Raw genomic sequence first — 14,659 nt, forward strand, 5'->3', positions numbered from 1 at the left:
TACATATTATTATAATTATTATAATTCAAATGTGGCAAATTAAAATAAAGAATAGGATTAAAGTATAAAAAAAAATCATCAAAGCTTCAAATTTTATTATCAAATAAGTACACTTCAAATACAAATACCTCTTCTTCATGACACTCGTCAAAAATTGATGTAAAAAACACGAAGAAAGGAAATAACGAGAGATACTATTGAATCAGTACATAAAGCAATTATCCTGTTCATTATCATATACGCACTAACAAGCCTGCGAGCATCTGTACAAATTTGGATAAATTTCCAGGATAATGGAGGTAATTGGTTCTGTCGAGCAACACCTTCCAGACCTCCAAAGATCAACTTGTGAAGGCCGAGATCGAGATCCTTTATCTTTTCTCCCAATTCTTTTTTTTCTCGATCACGGGACCTCAAATTTACTGCACCATGCAAAGCGTGGATGCGCACTCGATCAGTGCCGACTGGCCTTGACCTTCGGATTATACTCAGCGAGACGTGAGCAAAAGCGAGAGAGAGAGAGAGAGAGAGAGAGAGAGAGAGATGTATAAGACTCCCACCAGTGCGCCTGGAATTTCTTCGAAGCGAATTGGCGAGACATCGGGAGCCTAATGGCTGCGAGTTACGCGCCCCCTTCCCCGCCAACAACACTTCTGTTGTTACGCGAACGATTGCTAATTCAATTGAAAATGGATCTCTTTCGTAAATTACTCCTTACGAGCCAATCCTCTTCCAAGGAATCTAAGCAAGTTACGCAATTTATGACTTTGCGTATAGTTACGTTCGCGAGGGTGAGTCTTTTGTGTAGAACACATAAGTTTGCAACAGTGGAGTTCTTTATCTATTTCGATTCCTTTTTTGGCTGCTATTGAAAATAAAAAAACCCAAGGATTTTTTTTTTTTTTTTTTTTTTTTTTTTTTTTTTTTTTTTTTGAACTTACAGCACACACTCGACGTGGACCCTAAATTTACGCTGCAAATATGGAAACTCAAGAAAAATATGAAATACGAAGAAATCCGTAAGATGTGAAAGAAACGTCATGATTTAATGCAAAAGTTTGTCACTTATGAGAAATTTGAATAAACTTAATAATAACTAAACAAATAATAATTATAATAAACGTCAACTATGCTTATAATGAATCTAAATATGAATTTTTGTACTTTCAAACGAGAAATATTTCTTTCTCTAATGTACATTAAACCGAGAAAATTGATTGTGCTTAGTTATAAAAAATCTGAATTATAATTTTTTTTAAAAAAATTGTTTGACATTAATATTAAAACTGAACTAAGAACTAGACATCGACATTGGACTAGAGTAGATGTGTATGGATGTTGTAACTTGCGATAATTTTTAAATTAAAATATAATTGAAATTACTGATAAAGTAATATTTTAAGATGAAAAAATTAATATTTATAAGATTTACCGACTTCCGTTAAACGTTAGGATATATCAATTACTTTCGCGTATAAAGATATTTTCTCAATTTAATGACTTTACCGCATACAGGGAGCAAAAAACATTTTAATATATAATAATTGATGATTATAATTTCACTCGATTAAGCCTTGTAGAAAAATAACAAATTGATAAATTAATAAGTACCGATATTACTCATTAGTGTTACGAGTAAAAAAGAGCAACTCTTTTTATAAAGTAAGCCGTTCCATCGATATCCAAACGAATTATCGGACAAGCTCCTTTACATATTTGCTATTAATACACCGAATAAAAATTTATAATTAACTGCTAAATTGGATTTTTATAATAGTAATGAAATTCTTGATCTCGTATTTCATTACTAATTAGTATTCATTACTAATGAGCACATCCCTTCATTTATTATTAATTGTTCGCGAATGTTTCTACGTTATAAATACATATTTTTCTAAATATTAATAAATAAACGTCCATTTTTGCGAACAAATGCATTGGAAGGCGATAAAGATGCATTTAACGTAATTTTATTTAACTTAATCTTCATACTTGAATGTTAGAAGATTTAGTGAAAATAAAATAAATATGCAATCATCCATCGTGATATAACATTGACAGAACTTAAAAATAAAGAACATTGTCAATTTAACTATATCATTGATTCGGAATAAATAATAGAATAAATGACTCTACATGAATAACGTTGTTACAACGTTTATGCCGCAACTATGTTTAGTTTAGCGTTAAATTGCAGGAAAAGTTATGTCAACGCGTGTAATTCTAATTGCAAAAAGTATTTATTCATTATATTATTCACGATAATATACTAATGCGCATAAAAAAAAAAAAAAAACTATATTCCTTTGAAATGTTGTTACTTAAGAATTCATAAGAATTTTATTTCACACAATCTCAAAACATAATCCACATCAGCTTGTTCATAAATATTTATAACACTTCACGTGTTTATCAAGATTGACTAACGAAATAGAAGACTCTATCGTTCCAACAGCACAAGAATTAAATTAACAATTAAAGGTAAAAGCTACTCATACGAGATGGCAAATAAGGTATTGTCACCGACAATTTATCATCTGAATATAATCGATTGCTAGACGTTATGTCCCCTAAAATGCATCCACTGCGAGCAAAATCATTGCTTAATCCGCCATTGCTTAATAAAAGCCAGAAGAAAAAATCCTTTGAAACAGAGATCGAATAGCCCAGCGAAGAAAAATGTGTCGCGAAAAACTGCATTAGAAAGTGCCTTTCTTCGCGGCCAGTGAAACGTAGCTTCGCAGTCTCATATTGGAATTGGACGAAAGTGGCGTAATGAAATGGTAAGAGAAGTATCCGTGACCGAGACCGTTGATTTCGATTGGCGCACATGTGCGCTGCGTAATTCACGTCGTAATGCCCCGTCACGCGATGATGTAATTCGCGGCGGAAGCTGAGGAGAAGCGGCGTCACTCAGTTGAGCGACGTCGGAGGCGGCAAGCAGTGGTAAAGCGCGGAGTACCGATCTCGTACGCGATTCTCGTAATCGGAGCAGCGGAGGTACGAGAGGTAAAAGGGTTGACGACTCTTTCCACATTCGCCCCGAGCCCGAAGTGCGGGGGATTCGAGCTACCCGATGGGACTTCCGTTGTACCATTCGCGTTTATCATACCGAACGCGATTATCAACAAAGTAACTCGTCGACTCTCGCGAGCTGCGCTGCTCCAGGAATCCACGTTCGTCCATTCGATTGTCCAGCCACCGCTGTGGCTCGGTGCACTTTACACACTTCGAGGGGCCCAGGTTTTAAGTCAGGACTGGCTGGGGGAAGGGGCGAGTTCGTTCGATAGAATTGAAAGGCACGTGTCGCGTGTGTAATAAAATCGCGAAATAATGATGGACGGCAATACTCCCTCTGGCTCTCCGCCGGAGCTGGCCCTCATTATCCCCCCCCCCCAAACGGATGGGAGTACGGGACGTTTAATAACATGCGCGGTGTTCGTCCAACACGAGCTACGAATATATAAGAGCACCCGGTGACATTTGTCAAACCTCTAGTGGATTTCGTTGACCTACCTTCGTCGTCGTCGTTGGCTTCGTCACCCTCACCCCCTCAGATCCGAAACCCAGGGCCTTCTCGGACGTACGATGAACCGAATTCGTACGCGACGAATTCCGTCCGCGTCCTTTTTTGTTTGGGCTTCGAGGAAGATGCTCGGCCACCCGTACGAGTTTCGCCTCGTTAATGCGAAATCCGGGCTGAGAGTGGGATGGGTGATTATGCAGGTGAGCCCGTGCGTACATCGCCAATGCGGATAATCTTTCCCCTCCGGCCATGAGCAATTGGTTATGTTTTACAAGTCGAGCCTAGCGTGCCGCGTCTATGTGCAATGTTACGTCAAACAATTATCCGTAGAATGACGATTGAAAAGAACGTAGTTTACGTGTCGGGAATTATAGATGATTTAAAAATAGCTCGATTCATTGTGTCTCCCTATCTTGCCGACCTTCGCGTTAAATTTATCGGATACATATTCAAGTTGTCTAAATATTGTAGAAATAATCGATTCCAATTCGGGACCATACGATTTCATTTTCTTTGATAAATGTCTGCAGGGAAATCGTATTGGTAACGAAAAATATAATTATAAGCCTCGAAACTTTATATCCGTATACCTGGATACGTGTGCGTGTGCGTGTGCGGGTGCGCGTACCTGTGTGTTTAACCAGTTCTTTTAAGCTCGACATGCCATTTACCAAGAGACATGACTTATTGTTGTATTAAGCAGGCGGAAAATAGTAAAGATTGGCTTAAAAATTATAGCACAGACCCAATGTACGTCGAGCCTTAGAAAATTCCGCGCTTGCTTAAGAATTATTATTTGTTCGATAATATTTATTTTCATCGCTCGTTCGTATTTCGTTCTTAATTGTCCTCTTGGGCATACAGAAATTGACGATAAATTGAAGTGACGAAGACTCTCGAGAAACTACAAAATAGCCGTTGTTGCGAATCCGTCGAGCCTTCGAAGCTCTTCAACGGCACTGAGTCGAACGACGGTGAGAGAGCAAAATAAGAGGTCAAAAGCAATATGGACTTTGATATAAAGAGGGATGAGGATACTATTGAGCATTTCAAAGTCACACAAGACATCTCCACGGAATGGTAAGGAGAGTCGACGTGTCGCGTTGCGCCCCGCATAAAGATGATCCCGTTAAGCCAGGTGTAACACCCACGCGTTTGCATAGCTCGAGTAAATGCGATTGGCTTTGCCACGCAATGCGTTAACTTGTTTTATTTTCAATTCAAAAGCATCATAAATAATACTTACTTTAACTTATAAAAAGCATACCTTCGACCTTCTGACCTGGAAACTGAGTTTGTTTTATGAATTGCACTTAAGTCTTATTTGCCTTCTTAGCTTACCAGCATTGTGCGCGTGATTTTTTTTTTATGTTTTTTTTTTGTTTTTTTTTGTTTTTTTTTTGTTTTGTTTTTAATAATCTCCTTCGCATACAATATTGTTTGCCAATTATATTAAATTTTAGAGAAAATCATTAATAAAATAAGATAATTACTTTTGTTTGTTTTCTCATCTGCAAGATGTTAAATTAAATTTAGCTTAAATTGAAATTGTAAAGGAATGTGGAAGAGATGTTTTGCATTATGATTATCAAACTAACGATAGTAATTATTAATATGATTTCAGTGTTCTAATACAAGTTCTAGTACGTAAGAACGATTTAAAGTTAACTTGTTTATTTAATTCAAGTCGACATTAAAAAGTAAGTAAAGCAACGGAAAAGCACGGTACAAAAAAATGATATAAAACTTTATGATGTTTCCGCTACCAATGAGCCTTACTTGATTAGAATTTCAGTAATATTTGCTACATTGATATATTTAAATCAATTTAAGAGTATAAATGCGCAACTTGCATATTTCTATATATATATTATAGATGCGTTCTTTGTATACTAAACAGATCCATATAATTGTACGAATAATATAACTCACTTGACTCGTGAACACTTATTTAACTTGAACACGATATCTCTCTCTCTTTCTCTCTCTCTCTCTCTCTCTCTCTCTCTCTCTCTCTCTCTATATATATATGTATATATATATATATATATATATATATATATATATATATATATATATATAACTGTTTGAATGCTCAAAAGAAATCGAAAACAGTCTCACGTTATACTTTAGATGGTGTTGTAGTAATTTCTTGATAATGAATGAGCCACTATATGCAAGTAATTCGAAAAAAAATTCTCAATACATGTATTGTACATCCTTCACTATGAAATTGTAACCAAAATAGACTAACGATAATGATACACTCTAACGATTATGCGTTATCTTAAATTCCGAGGACATCTTTATGTCACTTCATTCTATTTCATTTTCTCAATCATAGCTTATTTAAATTACAAATGAATTGCTTAAATCGAATCAAGTCACAATAACAAATATTAAATATTTAATATCATGCAGACATATCATGCGACGCCCTCGGCAGCTTTAACTCAACATAATTTCGGCCCAGCGCTTTAAATGTCAATGTAAGGGATAAAAAAATTAACGTTTATTATTCACCGTTTTTTTCGTCACAAGCTAATGTTGCTTGGAGTTGCTCGTTCAATTACGTATACACAAGCGATATTTTTATAATAATATTCACGCGTATAAGATTAATGAGATTATGGATGTTACGAGAGGCAACGCGAGTTTGAAAAAAAAATTATTATCCAGCTAATCCGTCAAAGCCGGTGGTATGAATTTTTGAATAAACGTAGGCCTCGAGAAACGATACGATTTACGCAAATGAAAAGCCGCATTAAATAAAGTAATGTATACAATAAAATATTATTTGATGTACGCTTGCCATTAGGATCATTACTCTTTGAACAGTCCAATAGTTAATAAAATAAATATCTCGAGACTGGGCTCGTACCGTTAGAAAGTATAGCTCCACATTGCTCAATTTGTCTACTCTAACGGTTCCGCACACACAAAGCCCATGAATATTCAAGTAAGCAACACTAATCAGATTGACACATAGTTTGTACATATAATCATATGTCAATTAGCAGTAATTGCAATATTATCATTAAATTGACACTAAAACATTAAATTGCCCCTAATAATAACACTATTTGACTGAATTATTATTGTTGCTGAATTAATTCGCTTGATAATGGCCAATGTGCGACGTTAAGTATTTTATGCATTGCGTTGCGTTAAAATCCGAAGCTTACTTATGCTCACCGACACTCACGTCCATATAATATTACAAATAATTAGCCAAAGGCCAATAGGCATCCGATTAATAATAACATTAGTTTAGCCCAAGGGGGCAATAGGATTAATTGTCGTTCAAAAAAAAAAAAAAAAAAACAGACAAAGAGACAAAGACAAACCGGTCTCAAACGTTTATTCGTCGTTTCTTTCGAGACTTATTATTATACAGTCTGGCCATAAATTCGCCGTAAAGCGAAACGAACGAGAGTCGCGGGTGATGAGTAAGAGGAGGCCCCGCCGAATCGAAAAGAAACTCAATTTTCCATGGAGTCGTAAGAAAGTCGCGATAGTGGTTAACGACCGCCGCCGAGACATCCTCGGAACGTCCCGAGCGAAAGGGAATCGGCCATCCAATCGGCAGCCGTGAAAGCAGTTGTACGATCGAGCGAAAGCCAGGGAACAAAGAGAGAAGGCGCGCATAAACAATGATAGTCGGCGTGTCGAATGGGCGCTGGTGATATCGGGGGAAAAAAAGAGAGAGAAAAAAAAGAAAAAAGAAGCGAGGCGGCCGACATCGCGTTGCTCGTTTCTCGCGTTCGGGCGCGCAGCTCGAAATTCGAAAGCGCGGACCCGTTCCTTTGGTCTCATGGACCCTCATTTTAGGCGCCGTCGGCTGGAGTAATGTTCTCGAGGAGTCGGGGCCAGGGCCGGCTCTTCGGCAAGAGGGACGGGCCCGGGAGCAAGAGGCACCAGTCTCACAGCTGGATGACGACAAACAAGTTGAGGAACGAGCAGAGGCAGCCGAGGAGGACGCGCATCGGTGACGGGTAATTAATACTTTATGGTGCTTTGGCTTAGCCACGGGTTAACCAGTGTTGCTTTTATCATCGCTGGCCACCTGGACGCTTATCGCGCACGTGCTCGAGTTGCCACTCTACCGCGAGCTTCGGCAAGTCTCGGGAACCTTGCCTCGCCATTTCGATACTCGTCGCCTATCCATTCAGCGACGAATCCATACTGCATTTGTTGTATACCAATGGTTATTCGATTGACGATATTATTGGATTTGCTTTATGGATTTGAGACGAGTGTGTACGTTTACTTGTAAAATACAAGTAAAGTGCCCGAAGACTTTCTCGTCTCAAATTTGCTTTTCTCTACCTTGTCAATGCGTAATAAATCGTTGGGTTAGCTTTGATGGACATCCAATGATCAACTCGGCAGAAAAGCTTTATATTTTATATCCGCGTATTCACGAGATATTAATACGTAATGGGTGCATATATATATATATATATATATATATATATATATATATATATATATATTTGTTTATTTATTTTTGTTGTTGTTGTTGTTGTTGTTGTTGTTCTTGTTCTTGTTTTTTAACAAAATATTCCTACAGCATTTCTAGTCGATGTCATCGCATTTTCAGGAAATTTACTTTTAAGAAGTATATTTTACTTTTGTTTTGCGAGCATCCTAAATTATTCAATAGCACAGATTTATTGATTACCTAAATTATTTAATAATCAAATATAAAACAGTTAAATAAAAATAATAATAAACAGCAGAGGTTGAAGTTTATTATATTACGAATGTTGAAATATTTGAGATAGCAAATTGTTTTGCAAAACCATATCGTAACTTAATATAATCTAAATAACATAAAATACCATCGCTAATTCTAAAATTTTAAATTACAAAACGTAAATATACAAAATTCGTAATTACGGAAGTAATGTGGTCTCATGTAATGAAATAATTTCTGGAATGAAGGTAGTTGCTAATTGTAGTGCTGATCTCATTTTTCAAGCAAGTCAAGTTAATTTCACGTCGTTTTATTTCAAGTTTTTACTTTATATAAACTTATATTTATAGTAAAAGAAAAAAATATATGCATATATATTTTAATATATATTTGTTAGTTATCTTATAATTAAAACGTTAAACAGTAAATGTTAATCTTGAAATACACATAAAAGAAATAGGCATCCAAGATTTGAGTGGTAAGGTAAAAGTTACACCAATTATCATAAAATAATGTGTAAATTAAGTCGTTGAATTTAAAATTACAATATCGATAAAACCAGTAGCGTTGGTATTTCATACACAATAACCTTATACATTGATTTAATAATTCTTCAATGTTCTATTAGCTGTACATATTTATTACAAGATTAAAATTAATCGAATAAATATTATAGACTGAAGATTGGAATATTTTAGTAGATATAAATATAAAGTGAAATCAATTATAATGGAAATATAATACTGTCTATAAGACAGCTAAAATGGATTCGTCATTTTCCTTATTGAATTAATTTAGTAAACTGAAAAAAATTCTGCACAAATGATTTTTCCAAATTATCGTATAACGTTCTTTAATCTTTGTTTTTAGATTTTTAATTTTTAACAGTATTCATACAAAATAATTTTTATATGAAATTATATAAAAAAATTATATGGATTATCCATTATAAACAGATTAATAAGAATTGCGATATATCGTTTCTTTATATATTGCAAATTAAAGTATGCAAATTACATGTTTATCGAGTAATTTGAAAAATGTACTTAATTCTATTTTTAAATAAGTATTTAAGCAAATTGGATCTATTACTTTCTTTAGTTCTAAAAGTTAATAATTTTCAACTTAATTTTCAATTTAACAAATGACGTTTATTCTTAAACTCTTTCAAAGTCGTACATGAACAACGGCATGTTAAATTAAATTAAAGTTCCATCCTCATAAATACGATATAATTCGCATAGATTGTAATTATTTTTAAAGATTTAATAGAAGATTTGTTACGGTAAAAAGTTGTCAGCTATAAATTTATAAATGAATGAAGCATTCATGTTTCATGCTACGAGCAGACATTTTATCATCGAACAATTTCATTAAAAAAATCTTATCATTAAACAATATTATATATAAAACATTATTAAACAAGAGTTTGGATGATTATCAGGAAACAGCAATTTACGGTCGCAATGTGACTGGCAACCGAAGGGTAAAAGATCACACGAAAAATCAGATAGTGACAGTGTGATGGGGAGTTGGAAGGGGACTTAAGGACCTTGTATACCAGCCTTGACCGAGGACTCGACGTATAGGAACACGTGCCAAGTATTAAAATGGTGCTGTAATGACATTAACGAGCCATCATTGGCTCGGTAATAGTCCTCGTCCGATCCCAAATTCGTATTCCGCGCGTAACCACATCGCTACGTTCACGTTACATACGCTCTGTGTGTGTGTGTGTGTGTGCGCGCGCGCGTGCGTACGCTTGTGTGTGTGTGTGTGTGTGGTGCAGTGTTGCGTGCGTGCATGCGTGCGTGCGTGCGTGCGTGCGTGCGTGCGTGCGTGCGTGCGTGCGTGCGTGCGTGCGTGCGTGCGTGCGTGCGTGCGTGCGTGCGTGCGTGCGTGCGTGCGTGCGTGCGTGCGTGCGTGCGTGCGTGCGTGCGTGCGTGCGTGCGTGCGTGCGTGCGTGCGTGCGTGCGTGCGTGCGTGCGTGCGTGCGTGCGTGCGTGCGTGCGTGCGTGCGTGCGTGCGTGCGTGCGTGCGTGCGTGCGTGCGTGCGTGCGTGCGTGCGTGCGTGCGTGCGTGCGTGCGTGCGTGCGTGCGTGCGTGCGTGCGTGCGTGCGTGCGTGCGTGCGTGCGTGCGTGCGTGCGTGCGTGCGTGCGTGCGTGCGTGCGTGCGTGCGTGCGTGCGTGCGTGCGTGCGTGCGTGCGTGCGTGCGTGCGTGCGTGCGTGCGTGCGTGCGTGCGTGCGTGCGTGCGTGCGTGCGTGCGTGCGTGCGTGCGTGCGTGCGTGCGTGCGTGCGTGCGTGCGTGCGTGCGTGCGTGCGTGCGTGCGTGCGTGCGTGCGTGCGTGCGTGCGTGCGTGCGTGCGTGCGCTTGTGATTTTCGAGGACTACGACACATTTGATTATGTAAAAAAAGTCCCGTGAAGAATAGTCGATTCTATTAAAGGAATTTTAACTATTGATCGATATAATGTGGTACCGATAATGATAAACGATCTATTTGCGGTCGACTGGCACTGAATAAACCTTATACCGTTTTAAACTTAACACGTTTTAAACGCGCGATATGTCGATGAAATATGAACTTATTTTTTTCAACTTATTGGCAATAATTAATAAATCTAATCATCAATAATATATTACAATAACAATTATTTTGATGGGATAGTAAAAATGAAACAACATTTTTTAATTTAACAAAAAGACATCTTTTATGAATATTTTTTTTTAAATTCTTTTTCTAGAATATTTAAAAGTATACAAATACATACAAATTTTCTTATATCTTTGTACATCTATAATTCTCTTCATAAATTATTGATTGAAAAATCCATCTTTTTTTTATACCCTCATATATCTTTGCTTATTTATAGCAAATTATATTATTGTTTGTATTGCTTCGGGCACAAATGCACACAAATAATATTTCCAATAGTTAAATCTACGGATATATTATCAAATAACATTCCATTTTATTATTTTTAATATGTAATGTTTTGTTTCTACTGTAAAAATGTAATTGTTTTCCAATATTATTTCTATGATAAAGATTTGCTCTTCATAATTTTATAAATCATAGATCAAATTGCGTCATTTTTTTTTCATTTATCGAGTATTTATAGAGATATGCGTATAAAAATCATTCTAATTCAAAATTACCAATCAATAATTTTTAATTTTTAAATAGTTTAAATGTTTATTTTTGTGATTATGTAACCATGAAAATTCTAGAATTCAAACTATACGATAATTATAATTATGCAAGTCATATTTTAAATAAAAATCATATTTCTATGTTGACATTGTAAAATCTCTGCTTGTTCGCAAAATTGATTTCATTGCAGTTTTGAATGACTAAGTCCTGACTTAAAGTCCCAATGACTTAAAGGAGAATGTCAAGATATATCGCATCTCTGATTATAGGTAATTTTTTTTTTCAATGCATACAGGGTAATTACATATGCCCCATGTATAACCACTCTAATATAAGTCTTGCAACAATATAGGATTAAATAAAAAAGTTAATTGTAAGTTTCATTTGAAAGAAACCAAAATTCTATAACGAGTGACTTAACATATACATGTACTTAACATTGAAACATTGATACACAAACAAATTCTTGAATTTGTTTTATTATGTGATTGTATAAAGATCTAAGTACACAGTATTATATACTACTTATAATTATACTCATTGCGCTTATAAACTATATTCACTATTATAATAAATTAATTTATTATAATAAATCATAATAAAAGTTAAAATATTATATAAATAATTATGTACATTTTCAATTGAAATTGCAAAGTCTTATAAGTTTCTATAAAAAACGTCTATTAAAATCTGTAATAAGTTGTACCTATAAATTGAATATAAGAATTAAATGTTTTCTTTTATAGAATATAACAATATACGATTAGGATATAATATTTAATACAATTAATAAATGAAAATAAATTAATAAATAAAAAAAAATAAATTAATTTCCATAGCATTATTAAATAATAATACTGTTAAATGATAAGTATCCTGGTATTTTTATATTTCATTTGCAAATCAACTATCCTGAAAACTTACCATTTTACTTTAAAAAACCAAATACCGACGCTTCAATCCATTTCTCAAATACATAATTTTTTGCCTCTATCATAATACATAGCAACTGTTCTCTAACTAAACGATTTTAAAATATTTCGCACATTATTATTATATTCATTTTTCGAATCGAGCTATATCCCTCACTATTCAATAATGTCATGCAAACAACAAAGTCGAAAAAAGATGCAGAACATGCGAGTGTGTGTCAAAATCTGAATTACGTAAACGAGGCGAATCCAAGCGGAAGACGTGACAGTAAGAGTAACCGAATACGGAGGATCGCGCGTGTCCGTAGGCCTCGTTGATTTCACGCAACAATAATAACATTTGCGCGCTTACGCATCGCGCATAATCCTTTAAATTGACTCCCCTCACCTACCTCCCCCTCCCCTCCTCCCCGCCCCCCGGTCTCGCCTGCGCCACCCGCGCCTACACCGCCGACGACCAGCGCCAACCACCAGCATGAGCCCGGCCGACGAAAGCCGAGCTCGTCGTTACCGGTTTATCCCCTCCCCTGCTGATATCCTCTCACACACTCTCTCGTTCTCTCACTCACTCACTTTCTCTCTCTCTCTCTCTCTCTCTCTCTCTCTCGCTTACTTACTCTCACCGTTCTCGGCCTCCCTTCTCGTCCTCCGCGCACACGCCATGCGCGCATTTCCTCCGGAGCGGCGCTGACGTAGTCCCGGGCGTCTCCGTGTCCTGCGCGTCAGTCGTCGCCGTCGCATCCCAGCTCCGGTCGAGGAGACGCTGCTTTCATCTCTTCGATCCCATGTCTTCTTACGGGTAAGAGCATCCTCGATCCTTTTCGTTTACATTCTTAGACGCGATTACAGTATCCGTCATGCACAAGGCCTACAGTAGATTCTATAATAAGAAGCAAGTACTCGAGACTAGCTTGCCCTTAAAGCGGCCTCTACGGAAGCGTATCCTCCAAAGTCTCCGAGTACTCTTGTATGTCCGCTTATAACTATAGAGGAACTTGGGAGTCTCGGCTCTTTGTTTTCGAGCTCGCGGGCTCGCTCGATGCTGCCCTACGCGCTTCACTATCGCTCTCGGGACGTCACCTGAACGACTTTGACCACATTTTGATTGTCACTCGGCATACTGACTGATTAGCCAGCTGTGGACAAATGTACTTTTTATATTTAGGACCGGTCCAGCCGGCTCGATACTCCCATATTCATTATTCAGGCATCTTAAATATTGCCCGAATCCTTTATTCGAACACGCGACACTCTTGTAGCAGCTATGTGCATCGGCTTTATCACTAAATTAGAAAATTAATACTAAATGCAGCAACGATGGCATTCACTTTAAACTAATCTTTCACATTTATCAATTAATTAAAGAATTAGCAGCTATTGACTAATTAGAAGTTGGGTATGATATTTTAACGTGTTATCCATAATATTAAATCATTTGATAGTTCAAGTATTTATAACAACATAATCTCATATACTAAATTGACTACTTAAATTTTTGGATCAATAATATCGTATATATCGTACTTTAAAAATACAAAATTTTAATTATAATTATAACAAATATTTAAAAATTTCCAAACAATTCCTTATTTTATGATTTAACATGTAAAATCGTTGTTTGTTTCTAATGAGAATTAAATAACAACTTGATTTCTTATATTTCATTGTATGTTCGGAAAGAGAGGAAGAGAGAGAGAGGAAGAGAGAGAGAGAGAGAGAGAGAGAGGAAGAGAGAGAGAGAGAGATGTTGAAGTGGACAAGTAGAGAAAGATTAGCGAGTACAAGAAAGGGAAAAGAAGAAGGGCGATAAAGAAAGAGAGAGAACATAGAATCAAGGAAGTTAGAACCTTTAACCAAAGTTAGCTGTAATGAGGAATTAATTGTATGTTCGTTAGTATACAATTATTTTCATATTTTTTCATTACTAAGTTCCAATTCTCATAATAGTATGTACTATTTTACACTATAATTTTTAAATGTATAAAAATCGCAAAATTTTTCAATAATACTTTATTTTCCAGATCTTATTCTCAAGTGTATTGAAAAAAATCAGAGAAACTTTTTAAAAATAGTAACTAATTCGCTTAATACCTTATAATCTAATTATAGAAAACCAATGCAACAGAAGCTTATGGGATAATAATTATACAAGTACATATTAATTGATTTATATAAAGATGTGTATACAATTATTTACTTAACATTTTTATGTTTTAAATTTTTACAAAATAAATACTTTCTAAATGAACTATCATGAATTATCATTTCTATGAAATTCAATCTGCTTTATTTTAGTTCGAACGTATCTTAAGTTATACGAATCATATTATCCTACATAAACTGATA

At 35.9% G+C, this 14,659-nt stretch overlaps 1 protein-coding gene across 1 annotated transcript in view; it reads left to right on the forward strand.

Annotated features, from left to right (window-relative positions):
• Window positions 1-14,659, forward strand: part of LOC105360196 (uncharacterized) — a 58,258-nt gene that overhangs the window by 14,309 nt on the left and 29,290 nt on the right. Inside the window, exon 2 of the mRNA XM_011497029.1 lies at window positions 7,358-7,521. Coding sequence (XP_011495331.1) covers window positions 7,376-7,521 — 146 coding nt within the window. The 5' untranslated portion in view covers window positions 7,358-7,375. The remainder of the gene's footprint in view (window positions 1-7,357; window positions 7,522-14,659) is intronic.

Source organism: Ceratosolen solmsi, unplaced genomic scaffold (genome assembly GCF_000503995.2).
Source record: "Ceratosolen solmsi marchali unplaced genomic scaffold, CerSol_1.0 scaffold13, whole genome shotgun sequence".
Classification (NCBI taxonomy): Eukaryota; Metazoa; Arthropoda; class Insecta; order Hymenoptera; family Agaonidae; genus Ceratosolen; species Ceratosolen solmsi.